Raw genomic sequence first — 23,173 nt, forward strand, 5'->3', positions numbered from 1 at the left:
CACACAACACCAGGGCCTACCACAAGAAGTGTATCGGTGAAAGATCTTTGTATTATTCCTTGTGTCTGAATAAAGCTCGTAGTCTTACAGTTGAAGTAGATGCTTTATTGTTTGAGTTTGTTCTCTCTCCAGCGCTTATACTATATGTTACATCTGAGCTGTCTGTCTGTGTCCTGCTCACTAGCTGCCGTTCCTGTGAAGAGTGCCCCTTGACTTCCTGTTTGTCTCTTATATACATCTCTGATGCTCCCTCTAGTGGTTGCTTAGTTGTGGTGTATTTACATTAACCCCTTGTGTATATACAATGATGCATATCACTACATCCCCCTTTTTTCGTTTTACATATTTTGAAAAATGAAATGAAATGAAATGAAAATGAAATGAAATGAAAAAATGAAATGAACTTTCTGTACTTTGTGAAAGAAAATTGTACAAAACATGTAGATAAATGAGGATGTGTACAAGTTGTGATGAAATTTTTGATTATACAAAGCCAATTAATATTTATGAGTCCAATCATACTAAAACAAATTTATGAGTTCAAACTGTTTGGTTTGTTTGGTTGTGATTTTTTCTTCTTCTTCTGTTGTTGACGTGGTGATGTTGATATTGTAATTTCTTTGTGAATGTCATTAGTGTTCTTTTGGTTACGTAACCAACAAGTCATCACGAGGTGTTCGAATGGTCGAACCACTGATGTTGACTGACATGGACTTTTTTCTGTGCTTGTGGTATCGATTTAGTGTGTCATCTGCCTTGATAGCTGGTGTGCTTGTTTGTTCTGGAGCAAATGTGAATTTGTGAGAGTTGTTGTTTGTACTCTTGTCATTGTTTTTAAGTGTGCTGTTGCATTGTCCTTCATGTGCAGAGTTGTACCATGTTGTACAGTTCGTTGTTTCATTGTTGTTGTTTCTGTCGATTCTGTCTTTGTTGTATTAGTTGTTGTTTTTGTCATGCTTATTGTTGCTGTTGTTGTCTTTGTTATGCTTGTTGTTGTTGCGGGTTGTCAAGAGTGGATGAGGTTTTAACTTATGTGGTCTCACTGGACTCAAGAGTAGTTTTACCTTGATTGTTGAGTGCTTCTGTACAGATGAGTTGAGATCTGTCAGTCTCGCTGTGATCTTTCTGATTTTGTCTGGGAATTATGATTTCTTCGTTACTTGTCTCACATACAATGGGTAGACTTACATTGTCTTCTTTTTGTTGTCCACGTGAGCTTGGTAGACTTTCATAGTCTGCTTCTGGTTCCTCAGATAAGGTGGATAGACCTTCATGGTCTTGTTCATGCATGGATTTCGCTATGGAGTCTTTAGTTGCTTCCATTCTGGAGTCTGACAATGAGGTCTCTGTGGAGGCTTGCGTCACTCTCTATGTGGAGTCTTGCATCGCTCTCTGTGTGGAGTCATGCAGTGTTCTCTATGTGGAGTCAATCTGTGCTCTCTCAACGGAGTTGTTCAATACTTGTTGTGTGGCGTTGTTTTCTTCTTGGGCATTTGACAGGTTGCTGTCATCCAACGTATCGATGATCTGCCATTGCATCATGGTATTGGATTCATCTACCATGAGTAGAGTAGTGTTGAGCTTTTCAACCGTGTCGCTGATGCTTTTATGATTATCATATCCGAATAACTCAGCCATGTCTGAGTAGTGTTCTTCGATAAACAAATCATCTTCTTTGGTTTTGGATTTGTTATTGTGCTCTTCACTTTGGGTGGTGCAAGCTGCTTGTTCCAGGGAGCTGCGAAAGTAATTTTCAACTGCTGGTAGAAGTTCAGGCAATGTTGTGCCTTTTGAGGTTGAATATTTTGATTTTGTCCCTTTAAGAGTCTTGTTTGTGATTTTCGGGCATTTCCCCTTTAAGTGGGTGTGGTCTGAATCTTCTGACGGTATGACGCTTGTGGCATATAGCGTAGGAATCGATTGCGCATGAGCACATTGATTTGCCTTCACTGTGCGCTTTTTCGTGAACTACGCATGCACGTCTTGTGCATGCGCAAGTCCATCTTCAAACTGTGCACTGTTTTTGTTGAACTGCGCATGTGTGGCTTCTGCATGTGCACATCCATCTTCGAATGGTGTTTAATCTTCTTCTGACTGTGCATGCGCAGCTTGCGCATGCGCAGAACGGTCTTTGCACAAAACGGCTACTTAAAATTGCGCATGCGCGGCTGTGGTTTCCTGCACATGCGCAGAAGCAGGCTTGCGTCTTTTGTTCCCCGGGCAGTTTAAAATGTGCTCAGACACCATTTTAACTGCTTCAGACCCGTGGAGAAGAACTTTTTTGGTGTTCTTTCTTGTTAAAGACTTAGGGGGCGATTCTCCAATATTATGCCCAAGAGTTCACACCATCGTGAACGTCATCGCATTTCACGACGGCGTGAACCGGGCCCGGTAAGTATGATTCTGGCCCCCACAGGGGGCCAGCACGGCGCTGGAGCGGTTCATGCCGCTCCAGCTTCCTTTCGCGGTGCCAAATGGGCATTGCGCCAACCTACGCATGCGCAGTTGGGCCAGCTCCATCCTGCGCATGCGAGGGGGACTTCTTCTGCGCGCCGGCCCCGACTCAACATGGAGTCGGTGTGCAGGGGCCGGCTGCACCAGGAAGTAGGCCCGGGGGGGGAGAGGCCGGCCCACCAATCGGTGGGCCCCGATCGTGGGCCAGACTCCATCGGAGGCCCCCCCCAGTGAAGGAGCCCCCTTCTCTCCCTACAGGCCGCCCCCCGACCGTTCCTGCAGAGTTCCCGCCAGCAGCGACTCTGTCGTATCGGTGTGGCCATCCGGGCTGGAGAATCAGCGGCCCCGCTGATTCCAGCATCCCGCGGCCAGTGCCGCGCCAAACGCGCCGACACAAATGGCGCCAATTCTCCGCACCTTGGAGAATCGTGTGCCCACGTCGGGGCGCGGTTGCGGCGATTCTACAGCCCGCCACGGGGCTCGGAGAATCGCCCCTTTAATGTTATTTTTTTCTTGCGATCTGCACTTAACAATGGCGGTTTCCAGCGTTAAACCTTTCTGTTCTGATAATGATTATTTGAGTTTGGCATCACTCATCCCCTGTGCAATTTGGACTCCGAGCATTGAATGTCTTAAAGCAGCATTGTTACTGGTGTTATAGTGATCTTCAAATTTTTTGAGTATTACTTCTAATTTGGTGTTGTCTTCACCTTTCAAGTAATTAAACCAGTTATAGGTTTCTCGAGCTTCATGTCGTGCTAGTAGCAGTGCTATTTTCATTTCTTCGGAGGCTGTGCTCAAATCATTAGCTACAATATATAGTTCGAACATTTGTTTAAACATTTTCCATCTATGACTTAAATTACGGGTTGTTTTTTGCTGTTGTGGAGTTTCAACGACTCAGCAAAGTTTCCCCACGTCGAATGTCCGGTACGAGTTTTCTTCTGTTTTCGATCTTTCCTTGTCAGCATCTTGTTTAATCTTCTCGTAAACGTTCTGAAGTTTCTTGGTCCCATGTATTATTCCTTGTGTCTGAATAAAGCTCGTAGTCTTACAGTTGAAGTAGATGCTTTATTGTTTGAGTTTGTTCTCTCTCCAGCGCCTGTACTATATGTTACACCTGAGCTGTCTGTCTGTGTCCTGCTCACTAGCTGCCATTTCTGTGAAGAGTGCCCCTTGACTTCCCGTTTGTCTCTTATATACATCTCTGGTGCTCCCTCTAGTGGTTACCTAGTTATGGTGTATTTACATTAACTCCATGTGTATACAGTGATGCATATCACTACAATCTTTACATTCATTTATAATTTATTGCTTGGAAGATTCTTCCAAAGAGTTTGATACGAAAGGGAACAGACATGTTCCACACACACCTGTTGGAGGATATAAAGAGCAGATTCAATGTATCCCCTCATTTTGTTATTTTCTCCCTTACTTTTTAAGTCTCTGATGTTACTCATGAAATTTAGCAAGAAAAGTGGATATAAAATATGGGTGACTTTATCTTCATGTTAGGAGGCAGGGGATTAATCTGGTGGAGCAGATTTCCAGCCATTTCCAATCCATTGATTAGGTGAAGATAAAAATTTATCCCACAGTATTTGCAATATTTTCTAGTGATCTTGGAATGAAAATAAATCCAATAATACCTCCCATATATATATTGACAGGGTGACCAGATTTGAAATTTTAAGGTCCACAGGATCTCAAGATGAATTTCCAAATGTATCAGGCACAGAACTCATTAGGATCAAGACAATAGAGACCGGGTTTCCCCTGCCAGGTGCAAGCTGTCTCTAAAAGTTTGAACAAAGAACAAAGAACAAAGAAATGTACAGCACAGGAACAGGCCCTTCGGCCCTCCAAGCCCGTGCCGACCATGCTGCCCGACTAAACTACAATCTTCTACACTTCCTGGGTCCGTATCCCTCTATTCCCATCCTATTCATGTATTTGTCAAGATGCCCCTTAAATGTCTATATCATCCCTGCTTCCACCACCTCCTCCAGTAGCGAGTTCCAGGCACCCACTACCCTCTGTGTAAAGAAACTTGCCTTGTACATCTACTCTAAACCTTGCCCCTCTCACCTTAAACCTAGGCCCCCTAGTAATTGACCCCTCAACCCTGGGGAAAAGCCTCTGACTATCCACTCTGTCTATGCCCCTCATAATTTTGTAGACCTCTATCAGGTCGCCCCTCAACCTCCGTCGTTCCAGTGAGAACAAACCGAGTTTATTCAACCGATTTGTTGAGTGCTGGTGGTAACTGCATGCATGGTAATGTGCAAATTGTGCTTTTCCCAGATCAATTAATTTGCATCGTTATTTACAGATCCAGGTGCAGAGCAGATCAGATCAGGTGTAAAGAGCACATTAACAGTGGGAGAGAAAAGTTGTTATGTTATTCTCTAATTCTGAATAACGACTGTAGACTTACAGTTAACACAAACACTTTATTCAAAGGGTTCGTTCTGCTTCCAGAGCTCAACTAGATGTAAAACAGTCAAGAGGTATCACCAGTGAAACTAAGGTAAGCTGCCTATGCTGAGCTGTCTCTGTGTGCTGCTGCTCACTAGCTCTGTGCTTCTGAAAGAGGTGGATCCTGCCTTGGGCCCGAACCTTTATACCCGTCTCTGATGCTCCCTCTAGTGATGCTGTGGCTGTCACATCTGTGCTGCAGTCCCTGGTGTATGTGTAGATGTATGTACAGATGTACAGATCACTACAGTTGTAATAAATGATAATTAAAGGGATGAAGGCAGAGAAAAGTGGCAAGATGGGAGATATCACAAACATTCTGAGAGCACTTAGAAAAAAACTCAGACAGCAGCATTACGTGCACAGTTGATGGGTTCTGTTGCTGTCCATGCAAATTCTATTGGCAGAGAGGTCAGGTTGGGGAGTGCATGTTAACAGCAGGAATTCTTACATGCAAAGCGGTGACATCTGCAGTAACAGCTGCCCCAGACATGAACGTCTCCTTCTGGGGCAGCTGTTACTGCAGATGTCACCACTTTGCATGTAAGAATTCCTGCTGTTAACATGCACTCCCCAACCTGACCTCTTTGCCAATTATTACAGGCCACTGTAATAATGCATGCAAATATGGTTAGAATCTGGGTGGATGTGTCAATCATGCTTTGTCGATTGATGACCACTCTGCCATGACTTGCTAAATTTAGGACGCTTCTAAAATAACCGGTTAGTCAGGTCTTCATGTTCACCTGTGCCATTTTCCTGCTGCTACAGCCAACCCCAGAATGCACTAATCACTGCCAAAGAGAAGTGTGACCATTTTCTTTTTGCAGGTATAGGTAACCTGCTATCAGAGGATGGACAGAGAGCATATCTGACACATCCGAAACTGATTGGCAGTCTTTTGGTGGTCCTCCTCCTGGTGGACCTCTCAGGGGATCCTCATCAGGAAACCCATTGATGGATGCAATGGGGCTGCAGAAATTGGCACAAAGTTCATGATAACCCTTGAGCACTAACAGCCTACATTTATAAAGTAATTTTACCATCATAAAGCATCCCAAAGAGTTTTACAGAAGCGATTATCAAACAAAATCTGACACTAGAGACTAGACCACTTAAACATATATTACAAATAAGCAACGTCTGTTTGGATACCCCATGAAAATACTTGTGGGAGGTGATGACTGATGTACGATCAAGGATATTATTAAACTAGAAAGAGTGCAGAAAAGATTTACTAGGATGTTACCGGGACTTGATGGTTTGAGTTATAAGGAGAGGCTGGGTAGACTGGGACTTTTTTCCCTGGAGCGTAGGAGGCTTAGGGGTGATCTTATAGAGGTCTATAAAATAATGAGGGGCATAGATAAGGTAGATAGTCAACATCTTTTCCCAAAGGTCGGGGAGTCTAAAACTAGAGGGCATAGGTTTAAGGTGAGAAGGGAGAGATTCAGAAGGGCCCAGAGGGGCAATTTCTTCACTCAGAGGGTAGTGAGTGTCTGGAATGTGCTGCCAGAGGTAGTAGTAGAGGCGGGTACAATTGTGTCTTTTAAAAAGCATTTAGATAGTTACATGGGTAAGATGGGTATAGAGGGTTATGGGCCAAGTGCGGGCAACTGGGACTAGCTTAATGGTAAAAACTGGGCGGCATGGACTGGTTGGGCCGAAGGGCCTGTTTCCATGCTGTAAACTTCTATGATTCTATGATTCTACTGAAGCGAGATTGTAGTCCAATTGAAGGCTTTAATGAACAAGTAGTTACCCCAGCAGCTCTGGTACAGAATCACTGCTGTGGGTGAAACACAGACTCTTATGCTCCGCCTGCTGGGCGAAATCAGCAGGCAGGTTCTACCACTCACACTACAGTATAAGGTACATCCCACCTAGGTACCGCGATACCCCTAATATAGCCTACCACCTTCACCCCGTGTTTAAAAAAGAGTCCGGCGGGGGTGGTGGCCTTGCTTTTACAGTGGTAGAGGTTATAGCGGAACCCTTCGGTGCCTTTACATGCAATACACATACTTACAGACAATTATTTACAAGTTCATTTTACAATGAAACTATCAGCCGGTCGGGGGCCCTGATCGTCCTCTGCGATCGTTGCAGTCCCGGCGGTGATGCTGGCGTCGGCTCGGGCATCCATGGCTCTGGGAGCGTGTCGTCTTCAGCTTCATCGCATCCGGATGGGGCCAGTGGGAGGACGGATACTCCTGGGAAGGGGGCTGCAGAGGTTAGGGTTAGGGTTGGGGTTGGTTGGGTGGGGGGGGTTGTTGAGGGTGGGGATCCAGCGGGGGCCAGACCACGGAGGGAGACTGTGTCTTGTCGGCCGTCGGGGTGCGCCAGATAGGTGTACTGGGGGTTAGCATGGAGGAGATGTACCCTCTCGACCAGTGGGTCCGACTTGTGCGCCCATACGTGTTTGCGGAGTAGGACGGGTCCGGGGGCTGCCAGCCATGTTGGGAGCGAGGTACCCGAGGAGGACTTCCTAGGGAAGGCAAGGAGGCGTTCATGAGGTGTTTCGTTGGTAGTAGTGCACAGTAGTGATCGGATGGAGTGAAGTGCATCGGGAAGGACCTCCTGCCATCGGGACACTGGGAGACTCTTGGACTGTAGGGCCAGTAGGACGGCCTTCCAGACCATCCCATTCTCCCTCTCTACCTGCCCGTTTCCCCAGGGGTTGTAACTCGCCCTCCTGCTGGAGGCAATGCCCTTGCTGAGCAGCAATTGACGCAGCTCGTCACTCAAAAAGGAGGACCCCCTATCGTTATGGATGTAGGCGGGGAAACCAAACAGGGTAAAGATGCTGTGGAGGGCTTTAATGATGGTGGCAGCCGTCATGTCGGGACAGGGGATGGCGAAATGGAATCGGGTGTACTCATCAATCACGTTTAAGAAATACGTGTTGCGGTCAGTGGAGGGAAGGGACCCTTTGAAATCCACGCTGAGGCATTCAAAGGGGTGGGAAGCCTTCACCAGGTGCACTTTCTCTGGCCTGTAGAAGTGTGGCTTGCACTCCGCGCAGATTTGGCAGTTTCTGGTTACGGCCCTGACCTCCTCGATGGAGTAGGACAGATTGCGGGTTTTAACTAAGTGGAAGAACCGGGTGACCCCCGGGTGGTAGAAGTTGTCGTGGAGGGCCGGAGTCGGTCTACTTGTACACTGGCACAAGTGCCGCGGGACAGGGCATCAGGAGGCTCGTTGAGCTTCCCGGGACGATATAAGATCTCGTAATTATAGGTGGAGAGCTCAATCCTCCACCGTAAGATCTTATCATTCTTAATTTTTCCCACTGTGCATTGTCAAACATGAAGGCTACCGACCGTTGGGCAGTGAGGAGAGTGAATCTCCTGCCGGCCAGGTAATGTCTCCAATGCCGCACAGCTTCGACGATGGCTTGGGCCTCCTTCTCAATGGAGGAATGGCGGATTTCTGAGACGTGGAGGGTGCGTGAAAAGAAGGCCACGGGTCTTCCCGCCTGATTGAGGGTGGCAGCCAGAGCTACATCTGATGCATCGCTCTCGACCTGGAAGGGGAGGGACTCATCAATCGCGTGTATTGTCGCCCTGGCGATGTCTGTTTTGATGCGACTGAAAGCCTGGCGGGCCTCTGCCGATAGGGGAAAAACCGTGGACTGGATTAGTGGGTGGGCCTTGTCCGCATAATTGGGGACCCACTGGGCGTAATAAGAAAAGCCCAGGCAACGTTTCAGGGCCTTGGGGCAGTGGGGAGGGGAAACTCCATGAGGGGGCGCATGCGTTCGGGATCTGGGCCTATGACTCCATCATGCACTACGCAGCCGAGGATGGCTAGGCGATCGGTGCTAAACACGCATTTGTCCTTGTTGTAGGTTAAGTTAAGGATTTTTGCGGTATGGAGGAATTTGCGGAAGTTGGTATCGTGGTCGTGCTGGTCATGGCCGCAGATGGTGACATTGTCGAGGTACGGGAACGTGGCCCTCAGACCGTACCGGTCATCCATTCGGTCCATCTCCCGTTGAAAGACCGAGACCCCATTTGTGACACCAAAGGGAACCCTTAGAAAGTGGTAGAGCCGCCCATCTGCTTCGAATGCAGTGTACATGCGGCCGTCCGAACGAATTGGGAGCTGGTGGTAGGCTGATTTAAGGTCTACTGTGGAGAAAACCTTGTATTGCGCTATCTGGTTGACCATTTCAGATATTCGGGGGAGAGGATACGCGTCGAGCTGCATATACCTGTTGATGGTCTGACTGTAGTCTATGACCATCCTATGAGCACCACTTGAGCTCTCCAGGGGCTGTTGCTGACCTCGATAATGCCTTCCTTTAGTAACCGTTGGACTTCCGACCTAATGAAGGTCCGGTCCTGGACACTGTACCGTCTGCTCCTGGTGGCGACGGGTTTGCAATCCGGGCGTAAGGTTTGCAAACAGGGAAGACATACATACATAGATTAACATAGAATTTACAGTGCAGAAGGAGGCCATTCGGCCCATCGAGACTGCACCGGCTCTTGGAAAGAGCACCCTACCCAAGGTCAACACCTCCACCCGATCCCCATAACCCAGTAACGCCACCCAACACTAAGGGCGATTTTGGACACTAAGGGCAATATATCATGGCCAATCCACCTAACCTGCACATCTTTGGACTGTGGAAGGAAACCGGAGCACCCGGAGGAAACCCACATACACGGGGAGGATGTGCAGACTCCGCACAGACAGTGACCCAAGCCGGAATCGAACCTGGGACCCTGGCGCTGTGAAGCAATTGTGCTATCCACAAGGCTACTGTGCTGCCCATTTCTTCTCATTTTAGTTTTAAATCTGCTATCCTTTATCCTAAAACTATGACCTCTAATTCTCGAAGACCCCACAAGAGGAAGCATCAGCTTTATGTTTACTTTGCCAATACCTGTTATCTTATATACCTCAATTTGATCTCCTCTCATTCTCCCAAACTTGAGAGAAGACATGCCAAACTGCAGAATCTCTCTTCATAAGACAAACTCCTCATCTCTGGAATCAATCTAGTGACCCTACTCTGAACTGTCTCAAATGCAACTACATCCCTCCTCAAGTAAGGGACCAAAACTGTGCCCAATACTCCAGGTGCTGTCTCACTAATGCCTTGTACAGTTGCAGCAACACTTCCCTACTTTTATACTCTATTCCTTTAGCAATAAAGACAAAATTCTATTTGCCTTTCTTATTATCTGCTAGCTAGTTTTCTGCGATAAAATGGTGATTGAACTGGAAACCTGAATTGCACAAAATATACAATTTAAAATCAAAATGTATATAGATATTTATAAAATGTAAACTTATTGCAGTTATAAAGAACGTTTGGGCAACAAAAACCCAAGTAGCATGCTGTTTTTACAAGCTACATTTTTAGTTCAGAATTGCTCTGGCACTCGACCAGGGAGCGGATAAGGAAACAGCTAATTTTCCTTGTAATATAACAAAATATATGCCACACTAAGCTGGTCTCCTGAAATGCATCCTAGGTTGCTGTAAGAAAGAGCACATACTTTCAATCAGTATTAACAAACCCTCACAGTCCTCTGTCGCTAGTATCATATTACTACCCCATCCAACAAAGACGGGTCGACCTTGGAGGTCGCGAGGCCGCAGACAGTGAGGGGGGTATGGGGCCACCGAATTTGAACGTTAAACTTTGCAGGTTACACTGGAAGTCCAGTCCCAGGAGTGTAGCAGTGCAGAGATGGGGGAGGACGTAGAGTCGGAAGTTATTGAACTCCACGCCCTGGACCGTGAGGTTGGCTATGCAGAACCACAGAGTGCTCAGCACATGGTGAATGTCTGTGATGCAGGCTGTGGGCTCTGTGCTCTGAGCTGGCTGCTGCTAGAATGAGCGGGAACTCTCCTGTCCCCTGTCTTTATAGTGCTTGTGCTCTCACTGGTAATTGGCTGCGATGTTATGTATGCTGGTTGGTCCGACTGTATGTCCATCAGTGTGTATGTGATTGCACCATAATGTACTGATGTATATTGTGACAGTGTGCAGGAGGGTTTCCTGACACAGTATGTAGATAGGCCAACAAGAGGCGCGGCCATATTGGATTGGGTACTGGGTAATGAACCAGGACAGGTGTTAGATTTGGAGATAGGTGAGCACTTTGGTGATAGTGACCACAATTCGATTACGTTTACTTTAGTGATAGAAGGGGAGAGGTATATACCGCAGGGCAAGAGTTATATCTGGGGGAAAGGCAATTATGATGCGATGAGGCAAGACTTAGGATGCATCGGATGGAGAGGAAAACTGCAGGGGATGGGCACAATGGAAATGTGGAGCTTGTTCAAGGAACAGCTACTGCAAGTCCTTGATAAGTATGTACCTGTCAGGCAGGGAGGAAGTGGTCGAGCGAGGGAACCGTGGTTTACTAAAGCAGTCGAAACACTTGTCAAGAGGAAGGAGGAGGCTTATGTAAAGATGAGACATGAAGCTTCAGTTATGGCGCTCGAGAGTTACAGGTTAGCTAGGAAGGACCTAAAGAGAGAGCTAGGAAGAGCCAGGAGGGGGCATGAGAAGTCTTTGGCAGGTAGGATCAAGGATAACCCAAAAGTTTTCTCTAGATATATCAGGAATAAAAGAGTGACTGGGGTAAGAGTAGGGCCAGTCAAGGACAGTAGTGGGAAGTTGTGCGTGGAGTCCGAGGAGATAGGAGAGGTGCCAGATGAATATTTTTTTGTCAGTATTCACACAAGAAAAAGACAATGTTGTCGAGGAGAATACTGAGATTCAGGCTACTAGACTAGAAGGGCTTGAGGTTCATAAGGAGGAGGTGTTATCAATTCTGGAAAGTGTGAAAATAGATCCTTCGCAGCTGAATGTGAAACAAAGACCAAATTGAGCACAGGTGGTTTATAGCAGTTTACAGATCCAATAATGTAACCTTTAGATTATAAAAGTAGTAAATCATTTATTGCACCCCTATGATGGAGTTTATGAGACAATAAACACAATGGGCGCGATTCAACTGAAACATTTCTAAATGTTATTTTGGGCATGTTTGCCAGGGTGTTTCTCGATGGCTGCATTGGCGATTTTACAACCTGTATTTAACGGCACTTAGTGCCGAAAATGAGCCCCCACGAGTGTCCCTCCAACACTGGCTGCCTCGCCATCTGATTCATTCTCCTGACAGCAGTTCCGCCCACCATCCCTCCAATTCCCAACCCCCCCACCCAATATCCCTCCCGTCACCCAAGAGCCCATCTCAAAGGAGAGCTCCAAGGAGACCACCATTGAGGCACCACAGCTGTCACCCGCAACCTCCACCAGTGCAGAGTCACACACCCCTCAGTGGGTGACATTAGTGGACAGGCTTCTGCGGCACAATTTGGTGAGCACCACACAGTTTCTGATGGACATCAGGTGGAGGCAGGAACATCCAAGGCAGTCAGCAGTCAGAAGTCTGTTGGATCCTAGGACACAGCTGAGTCCCAGTCAGATGCCGAGCCTCTGGAGAGGTTCTCCCAGAGCTGATGCAGGTGATAGGACACAGTCTTGAGATTCAGGAGGGGGTGCCAGGTACATTCCAATGACTGCATTGCCGAATGGAGGGGTCCCAAAGGCTTTAGTCGCATGAGATGTTGCTGACAATGCGTGGCACCAAGATCAACGCTGTTCGAGTGGCAACTGCAATGGAAAGCCTGGAGCGCGACATCCGTGTCTTGAGTGGTGGTGGCCAAGGCATTAGACCATAAGATACAGGAGCAGAATTAGGCCACTCGGCCCAACGAGTCTGCTCCGCGATTCAATCATTGCTGATATTTTTCTCATCCCCATTCTCCTGCCTTCTCCCATTAACCCCTGATCCTCTTATTGATCAAGAACCCATCTATCTCTGTCTTAAAGACACTCAGTGATTTGGCCTCCACAGCCTTCTGCGGCAAAGAGTTCCACAGATTCACCACCCTCTGGCTGAAGAAATTCCTCCTCATCTCTGTTTCAAAGAATCATCTCTTTAGTCTGAGATGGTGTCCTCTGGTTCTAGTTCTTCCTACAAGTGGAAACATCCCCTCCACACCCACTCTATCCAGGCCTCGCAGTATCCTGTAAGTTTCAATAAGATCCCCCCTCATCCTTCTAAACTCCAATGAGTCCTCAACCATTCCTCATGCGACAAGTTCTTCATTCCAGGGATCATTCTTGTGAATCTCCTCTCGAATCTTTCCAAGGTCAGCACATCCTTCCTTAGATACGGGGCCCAAAACTGCTCACAATACTCCAAATGGGGTCTGACCAGAACCTTATACAGCGTCAGAAGTACGTTCCTGGTCTTGTATTCTAGCCCTCTTGACATGAATGCTACAATTGCATTTGCCTTCTTAACTGCCGACTGAACCTGCACATTAACCTTAAGAGAATCGTGAACAAGGACTCCCAAGTCCCTTTGTGCTTCTGCTTTCCAAAGCAGTTCCCCATTTAGAAAATAGTCTATGCCTAAATTCTTCCTTCCAAAGTGCATAACGTCACACTTTTCCACATTGTATTTCATTTGCCACTTCATTGCCCACTCTCCTAGCTTGTCCAAGTCCTTCTGCAGCCCCCTTGCTTCCCCAATACTACCTGCTCCTCTACAGAACTTTGTACCATCTTCAAACTTAGCAACAGTGTAGTACCTTCTTCAGTACCTTCTTCCAGATCATTTATGTTTATTGTGAAAAGTTGTGGTCCCAGCACAGACCCCTGAGACACACCACTAGTCACCGGCTGCCATCCTGAAAAATACCCCTTTATCCCCACTCTCTGCCTTCTGCCAGTCAGCCAATCCTCTATCCATACCAGGATCTTACCCTTAACACCATGGGCTCTTAACTTATTTAATAGTCTCCCAAGCGGCACCTTGTCAAAGGCCTTCTGGAAATCTAAATAAATCACGTCCACTGTTTCTCCTTTGTCTAACTTCCTTTTAACCTCCTCAAAGAACTCTAACAGATTTGTCAGACATGACCTCCACTTGACGAAGCTGTGCTGACTCAGTCCTATTTTACCATGCACTTCCAAGTGCTCCGTGATTTCATCTTTAATAATGGACTCTAAAATCTTACCAATGATCGAAGTCAGGCTAACCGGCCTATAATTTCCCATCTTCTGCCTCCCTCCCTTCTTAAACAAGGGTGGTACATTAGAAACTTTCCAGTCCTTTGGGACCCTTCCTGCCTCCAGTGATTCCTGAAAGATCATCACCAATGCCTCCACAATCTCCTCAGCTATCTCTTTTAGAACCCTGGGGTGTAGTCCATCCGGTCCGGGCGACTTATCCACCTTCAGACCTTTCAGTTTCACCAGAACCTTCTCCTTAGAGATGGCCACTACACTCACCTCTGCCCCCTGGTTCTCCTGGAGCTCTGGCATCCCACTGGTGTCTTCTACCATGAAGACTGTTGCAAAGTAACTATTCAGTTCCTCTGCCATATCTTTGTATCCTATTATTATTTCTCCAACCACATTTTCCAGTGTCCAATGTCTATTTTTGCCTCTCTCTTACCTTTTATATATTGAAAAAAAAACTTCCTATGTTCTTTTATATTACTAGCTAACTTGCACTCTTATTTCATCTTCTCCCCCCTTGTTGTTTTTTTAGTTGTCCTCTGCTCGCTTTTAAAGGATTCCCAATCCTCTGGCTTCCCACTAATCTTGCCACTTTGTATGCTTTTTTTATAGCTTTTATGCTGTTCTTAACTTCCCTCATCAGCCATGGATGCCTTGTCCTCCCCTTAGCATGTTTCCTCCTCCTTGGGATGAATTTCTTTTTTTTAAAATATATTTTATTCACGTTTTTTGGCCAAACATAACAATACGTAGTGTTTCTTTTAGACAACAATAAAGCAATATAAATAACCGTGGCCAGTTTTAAACAAATAAATAAGTAATATATAAACAAAAACAAAAAACAAAACTAAATGGCAACTGCCTTGTCCAAAATAAATACTCTCCAAAAATACAATCCAACAATCCAATATACAATTACATATACCAAATACCTATACATATACAATAACATCCCTGAGAGTCCGTCCGATTCCTCCCCCCCCACCCTACCCCCCCCCCCCCCCGCCCTCCCCCCTGGGTTGCTGCTGTTATCTACTTCTTTTCCATTCCCTCTATCTTTCTGTGAGGTAGTCGACGAACGGTTGCCACCGCCTGGTGAACCCCTGAGCCGAACCCCTTAACACGAACTTAATCCGTTCTAAATTTATGAACCCTGCCATATCGTTTATCCAGGTCTCCACACCCGGGGGTTTGGCTTCCTTCCACATTAACAATATCCTGCGCCGGGCTACAAGGGACGCAAAGGCCAACACGTCAGCCTCTCTCGCCTCCTGCACTCCCGGCTCTTCTGCAACCCCAAATATAGCCAACCCCCAGCTTGGTTCGACCCGGACCCCCACCACCTTCGAAAGCACCTTTGCCACCCCCACCCAGAACCCCTGTAGTGCCGGGCATGACCAGAACATGTGGGTGTGATTCGCTGGGCCTCTCGAGCATCTCGCACACCTATCCTCTACCCCCCAAAATTTACTAAGCCGTGCTCCAGTCATATGCGCCCTGTGTAGCACCTTAAATTGTATCAGGCTTAGCCTGGCACACGAGGACGATGAGTTTACCCTACGTAGGGCATCAGCCCACAGCCCCTCCTCAATCCCCTCCCCCAGTTCTTCTTCCCATTTCCCTTTCAGCTCATCTACCATGATCTCCCCCTCGTCCCTCATCTCCCTGTATATGTCCGCCACCTTACCGTCCCCCACCCATGTCTCTGAGATCACTCTATCCTGCACTTCCTGCGTCGGGAGCTGCGGGAATTCCCTCACCTGTTGCCTCGCAAAAGCCCTCAATTGCATATACCGAATTGCATTCCCTTGGGGCAACCCATATTTCTCCGTCAGCGCTCCCAGACTCGCAAACGTCCCATCTACAAACAGATCTCTCAATTGTGTTACCCCAGCTCTTTGCCATGCTCCAAATCCCCCATCCATTCTCCCCGGAACGAACCTATGATTGTTTCTTATCGGGGACCGCACCGAAGCTCCCGTCCCTCCCCTATGCCGTCTCCACTGCCCCCAAATTTTCAATGTAGCCACCACCACCGGGCTTGTGGTGTATTTCTTTGGTGAGAACGGCAGCGGCGCCGTCACCATTGCTTGCAGGCTGGTCCCCCTGCAGGACGCCCTCTCCAATCTCTTCCACGCCGCTCCCTCCCCTTCTCCCATCCACTTACACACCATTGAAACATTGGCGGCCCAGTAGTACTCACTTAGGCTCGGTAGTGCCAGCCCCCCCCCCCCTGTCCCTACTACGCTGCAAGAATCCCCGCCTCACTCTCGGGGTCTTCCCAGCCCACACAAAACTCATAATGCTCTTCTCAATTCTTTTGAAAAAAGCCTTCGTGATCACCACCGGGAGGCACTGGAACACAAAAAGGAATCTCGGGAGGACCACCATTTTAACCGCCTGCACCCTACCCGCCAATGTTAGGGACACCATGTCCCATCTCTTGAAATCCTCCTCCATCTGTTCCACCAACCGTGTTAAATTAAGCCTATGTAATGTGCCCCAATTCTTGGCTATCTGGATCCCCAGGTACCGGAAGTCCCTTGTTACCTTCCTCAACGGTAAATCCTCTATCTCTCTGCTCTGTTCCCCCGGATGCACCACAAATAGCTCACTTTTCCCCATGTTCAGTTTATACCCTGAAAAATCCCCAAACTCCCCAAGTATCCGCATTATCTCTGGCATCCCCTCCGCCGGGCCCGCCACATATAGCAACAAATCATCCGCATACAGAGATACCCGGTGTTCTTCTCCCCCCCTAAGTACTCCCCTCCACTTCCTGGAACCCCTCAGTGCCATGGCCAGGGGTTCAATCGCCAGTGCAAACAATAACGGGGATAGAGGACATCCCTGCCTCGTCCCTCTATGGAGCCGAAAATAGTCAGACCCCCGTCCATTCGTGACCATGCTCGCCATCGGGGCCCTATACAGCAACTGTACCCATCTGATATACCCGTCCCCAAAGCCAAATCTCCTCAACACCTCCCACAAATAATCCCACTCCACTCTATCAAATGCTTTCTCGGCATCCATCGCCACCACTATCTCCGCTTCCCCCTCTGGTGGGGGCATCATCATTACCCCTAGCAGCCTCCGTATATTTGTATTTAGCTGTCTCCCCTTCACAAACCCAGTTTTGTCCTCATGGACCACCCCCGGGACACAATCCTCTATCCTCGTTGCCATTACCTTGGCCAGAATCTTAGCATCCACATTCAGGAGGGAAATAGGCCTGTATGACCCGCATTGCAGCGGGTCTTTTTCCTTCTTTAGGAGGAGCGATATCGTTGCCTCTGACATAGTCGGGGGCAGCTGCCCCCTTTCCCTCGCCTCAGTAAAGGTTCTCATCAGTAGCGGGGCCAGCAAGTCCAAATATTTCTTATAGAATTCAACTGGGAATCCATCTGGACCCGGGGCCTTCCCCGCCTGCATGCTTCCAACCCCTTTCACTACTTCCTCCATCTCAATCTGTGCTCCCAGCCCCACTCTCTCCTGTTCCTCCACCGTAGGAAATTCCAGCTGATCCAGAAAGCACATCATTCTCTCCTTCCCGTCCGGGGGCTGCGCTTCATATAATCTTTCATAAAATGCCTTGAACACTCCATTCACTCTCTCCGCTCCCCGCTCCATCTCTCCCTCCTCATCTCTCACCCCCCATATCTCCCTCGCTGCTCCCCTTTTCCTCAGTTGGTGGGCCAACAACCTACTCGCCTTCTCCCCATATTCGTACTGTACACCCTGTGCCTTCCTCCATTGTGCCTCTGCCTTACCCGTAGTCAACAAGTCAAATTCTACATGTAGCCTTTGCCTTTCCCTGTATAGTCCCTCCTCCGGTGCCTCCGTGTATTGTCTGTCCACCCTCAGCAGTTAGGGGTTAAAGATCTCAGGAAAACACAAAATATTATTATATTTTTTTAAAATTTAGAGTACCCAATTCATTTTTTCCAATTAAGCGTGGCCAATCGACCTATCCTGCACATCTTTGGGTTGTGGGGGTGAAACCCACGAAAACACGGGGAGAATGTGCAAACTCCACATGGACAGTGACCCAGAGCCGGGATCGAACCTGGGACCTCGGCGCTGTGAGGCAGCAGGGCTAACCCACTGCGCCACCCTGCTGCCCCAGAGACAGCAGTGCACATTATTGGTCAATATACTTATGTTGGGATTCCGTAGTCTGTGGGGCAGTAACTGACTGCACACTTGCCCAGGGTGTTGTGACATAATTAATAAAGAAGTCAAATGCAATCATATGAAAGCATTGCATCACCCAAGGAAGCTCTATAGTTACAGCTGTCAGCTCCTCCTGAACATGCAATGCTTTGCAAAGAGCTTACCTTTTTAAAATAAATAGTTATTTGGTCCCTATATGATCAATCAATTTTAAGGTTTCTAACCTGTACTTGACACTGGTTCTGCGAAAGTGCCAAAGCAATCTTTAATGTTCAGATCTTGGATATTTTGTTCAAAGCTGGAGTGATTCAGCTCCTGGGGGTGAAACAACTGTCTTTATTATAGGAACACAGAGTGAGTGTCTCTAATCAGCCTTGTATTATTAATTTAAGAATTCATTATATAATCTGGTTTTGTCCAAATCTTAACCTATTACTGTCAACCTTAAATAGCAGTACAAATTTGCAAAATAGTAAATCAAAGATAATAATTCCAATGTATGATGCAAAGTAATAATAATTGTTTATTGTCACAAGTAGGCTTCAATGAAGTTACTGTGAAAAGCCCCGAGTCACCGCATTCCGTTGCCTGTTCGGGGAGGCCGGTAAGAGAAAGTACCCAAAAGCAGTTAAGACTGAGAACCAGTAATACGGAAATCAATAAGGGTCTGCAGTTAAATTTCTTACCTGTGAATTTTTGGAATCTGTACTCAAGCTGTTTTCAGCTATTGAAATCCGAGGGCTATTAGTGCGGCTGCCACTCTGGAGAGATTTATAAAACATGATGTAATTCAATCATTTGTTTTTCTGTCATAATCTCATGACAGAAATGGCACAGGTTAAACACAGGCACTAATTAGAGTTTTGTCCAGCACAACCAGAATTTTAAATAGTAATCTTTATTACAGTCACACAAAGGCTTAAATCACAAAACATGCCCAGTGTGCATCTTACTGCCATTGGGCAATATTTCAGTCAGCACCAGCACGAAAACGTCACAGGTGATCTGTTCGACAATCGAACAGCCAAGTTAACTCATTAAGGGGCCAATGAATGCAATTTTATGCGGCCGATCTGCTTTTATTGTTGGCGGGTGGGCCAGGTGGTTTTTAATTTTAGCTTCAATCTCAGGCCAGGGTGGAATGAAATGTCAGGGCTGAAATACAATTTCAAAAGTTATCTGAGGATTTAGGTTTGATTTTGAATTTGCTGCCGAGACTCTGCATTGTTTCTCTGATCGCGATTTTTAAAAAACAGGTCAGCAGCTCCGGGAGACAACAGCATCTGTGCCCCGAGGATGCACATTTAGAAACACAAATTCGCAGCCTCCCATTTCTTGGCACCCACCCTCCACAATGCGTTCCGGGGCTGCTGAGTGCTGGAAGCGCGTTCCGGGGCTGCTGAGTGCTGGAAGCGCGTTCCGGGGCTGCTGAGTGCTGGAAGCGCGTTCCGGGGCTGCTGAGTGCCTGCCCCGACAAACAAAACACTCAAGTCCACGTTTCCAACAAAACCTTTGGGCTGGATTCTCCAATTTTGCTGCTAAATGCCGACGCCGACATGGGAAATGCGGCATTTTACAACGGCAAAATCGGCACCAAACCCTCACCAATTCCGGGACAATTCAGTGGCGCCGGGTGAAATTCCCGGCTCCCGAGCCAAAAACGGCCGGAGAATGGCCGGGTCCATGGCATGCGCATGGCGACCTGCAGCGGTTACGCTGTACAACATGGCTCCAGTCTCACATGGACCCGCCCTGCCAAATAGTGCCTCCTGGATCCCGTCTCGCCACCTCCGGACCAGTCCCCCCAGCCCTTGCCAAAGCCCCCCCCCCCCCACCCCGGCCAGCGGCACGGCTCACCCCCCCCGACTGTGGCGGCACTGGACACAGTCCATGTTGACGAAAACTGAGAGCACAAGTGATTTGCGCCGTCGTGAACTCGACCCATTGGGGGCGGAGCATCGGGGGAGGGCCTTCAGGCGATGTCCTGAGGCCGTCCCAATGGCGTGCGGCTACTCCCCGAGAACACCATTTTGGAGGGGCGGAGCATCCGAAAACAGGCACTGCCCCCGATTCGGCCATAAAAAGGGATTCTCAGCCCGATCGCTGATTGTGATATCGGCGTCGGGCAACAGAGAATCGCGCCCATAATTTTTCATTTTCCACCCAATAAATCAGTAGTGATTGGAAAAGTACCTCTAGGTGGGCACAAATGCTCTTCAAAATTTTAAATGTCACTTCTCTTGACCGTAATGATCCAAACAGATGCTGTAAAAAGTCAAAACAAATTTAGTTTCCAATATAGTTAGGCCAATATTTACTTGGATTTGAATAAAACTGCTTGAAAAAGCAACTTGCAACTCAAAACAGATTACAGTCACATGCTCTAAATAAACCAGATATGATCGTCCCCCAGTCACTGAGGGTAAGCTCGTAGGTGCAGCAGGCGGTGAAGAAGGCAAATGGTATGCCAGTCATTGCGAGAGTATTTGAGTACAGGAGCAGGGATGTGTTGCTGCAATTATACCGGGCCCTGGTGAGGCAACACATGGAATATTGTGGGCAGTTTTGGTCTCCTTATCTGTGGAAGGATATTTTTGCTCCAGAGGAAGTGTAGCGAAGGTTTACCAGACTGATTCCTGGGCTGGCAGGACTGACGCACGAGGAGAGATTGAATCTATTAGGATTATATTCGCTGGAGTTCAGAAGAATGAGGGGGGATCTCATAGAAACCTATAAGATTCTAACAGGACTGGACAGGGTAGATGCAGGAAGGATGTTCCTGAGGGGGGGGGGGTGTGTCCAGAACCAGGGGTCACAGTCTGAGGATACAGGGTAGACCATTTATGACAGAGATGAGGAGAAATGTCTTCACCCAGAGAGTGGCGAGCCTGTGGAATTCGCTACCACAGGAATTAGTTGAGAACATTGTGTGTTATCAGGAAGCAGTCAGATATAGCACTTGAGGCAAAGGGGATCAAAGGATATGGGAGAAAGCAGGATGAGGCTATTGAGTTGGATGATCAGCCATGATAATAAGGAATGGCAGAGCGGGCTCGAAGGGCCGAATGGCCCCTCCAGCTTCTATTTTCTATGTTTCTATGACCGAAGCATGGGTTTAATTCCTCCGGTTTTATGATGGGATTATCAGGTGTGCACCACTGATCATTTTTCAAATTTGAATTCAGTTTATATCAAAAGCTCGTATCAGTAAATATGATCATGAACGCTGTTGGATATGTCATAGGAGCTCATCTGGTTCATTAGTGAGCATTAGCAAAGGAAATCCTCTCAGGAGTCCAGTACAATCTGAAAGGGTACACAAAGCCTCACCCACATAATGACAACTGCCAACATTTTGTGGACACAGGCCATTGACCCCAAAACTTTATTCGTGAAGTTGGCCTAGATTGGAAGAGTATCCTTCGCGAAATGATCAGACTGAAGGACAAACTAATTTTCCAAACTAACACCATCCCCATATATTTACCAGCTGATCTACAGACGTTTGATATTTGAGACTTGAACTGCAAGTTTGATGAGAAGGAAACCTGCCGTGGGTTGGCTACAGTCCCACGTTGCCATGGTTGTGAACTGCTGACTCACAGCCGGGCCAGTTAAACCCACATCTCAAAAACTCTGATACCAGGTCAGTCCCCAAAACCAGACCACAGTATTGGTGTGAAGAAAGTTAGTTCTCAGTGATGTTCCTGTTGATGTATAGGTGCATGTTCAAAAGTCAGAAATGCACAATGGGTTTATTTATAGGCAAAACAGAAAGAGAGGTTAATATTTCACACTGCTCTTTTCACCAGAACCTGAAAGATTTTCTTCCTCTTTTCAGATGAAGATGATTTTAAAATTATTTCTAACATTTGCAGCTTTCTCTTCACAGCTTTTATAGGCAATGACAACAGGAAATGCAGCTCCAGCTTATATCGATATAAAAAATAAAATTTGATAATTTCAAAGAAGATTCTAGACAGAAAGTTAGGAAATGTCTTGCGAATGCACCCTCGCTAAAGTATAAATGAATGGAATCTGAGTCGGCGAAACAAAACTCACCTTCTCTCCCTCCATGGTCTTTATAGAGAGGGCATTGGGTACAAGAAGGGCTGTGTTCTGTTTCTTCAACGAAATCACTGCTGTGACAGGAACAACGAGCTGAATGTAGAGGGAGAAGGAAATAAAATTAATGATCTGTGTCCTGCTAGACTCCACCTGATGCAATTCATCATCACCATGTCTCACTTCCGTGTATTCTTTCTTCCGATGAAGAGGGAACAAAAGGAATCAGATTCCCGAGGTTCCTAATTCAAGAAGCTGACGGAGTAGAAGCTTCTCCTTCTCCCTAAAAGCTGAATGCATTTGCCTTCTATGGCACCTCATTTAATGTGGGATTGTACGACACAAATCAACATCAGATCCAACCATTGCCAAGTATGCAACCATGACCAAGGCGATTGGTTTCCATCATTGCAGCCATAAATTTATCTCACAGCGCTGAATTTAAGGCTTTAAAACAAAAAAGACATACCTTTGTTTCTTTTAAAAAGCTGCTGTAAAAACAGATATAGTTGTCAGACACATACATCTTTCCATGGTATGGGACTTCCTTATGCAAGGCACATTTGAAACCTATTAGGAGATAGGGGCTGGTTACATAATAAAATCACATAAATTCAGTACTAATCAGATTGAGATAAACTTAAAGTCCATACGCGTACAATGCAACTTCATGGCAAAAGCTCAGCATGCCTCATTATTAATGATTACTACAAAGCCAGGACATGGATTTTATCGAACACTAGCATGCAGATGTACAATGGCCTTGGAAACCCCAGCCTCTCGATACTATCATCCCAGATACAAAAACTTACTGCCAATCACCATCTCATTAATGTCTTTGAACTGTTTTTGAAAGGTGGCATCCTGCTTGACAATCTAAGGGGTAGAAAAAAATTATTTTTTGTAAATAAAAAGACAAATTAAATTAGAGACATC

General features: G+C 46.9%; 1 protein-coding gene across 4 annotated transcripts in view; it reads right to left on the reverse strand.

Moving 5' to 3' along the window:
- Positions 1-23,173, reverse strand: part of LOC140394880 (GRAM domain-containing protein 2B) — an 86,023-nt gene that overhangs the window by 7,971 nt on the left and 54,879 nt on the right. For all 4 annotated transcript variants that reach the window (XM_072482028.1, XM_072482027.1, XM_072482025.1 and 1 more), the window contains exons 4-9: positions 23,050-23,113; positions 22,707-22,807; positions 22,235-22,333; positions 20,366-20,437; positions 18,859-18,933; positions 18,397-18,487 (exon numbers count right to left, since the gene is read on the reverse strand). In XM_072482028.1, the coding sequence (XP_072338129.1) occupies positions 18,397-18,487; positions 18,859-18,933; positions 20,366-20,437; positions 22,235-22,333; positions 22,707-22,807; positions 23,050-23,113 (502 nt within the window). The remainder of the gene's footprint in view (positions 1-18,396; positions 18,488-18,858; positions 18,934-20,365; positions 20,438-22,234; positions 22,334-22,706; positions 22,808-23,049; positions 23,114-23,173) is intronic.

Source organism: Scyliorhinus torazame, chromosome 18 (genome assembly GCF_047496885.1).
Source record: "Scyliorhinus torazame isolate Kashiwa2021f chromosome 18, sScyTor2.1, whole genome shotgun sequence".
NCBI classification, from domain to species: domain Eukaryota; kingdom Metazoa; phylum Chordata; class Chondrichthyes; order Carcharhiniformes; family Scyliorhinidae; genus Scyliorhinus; species Scyliorhinus torazame.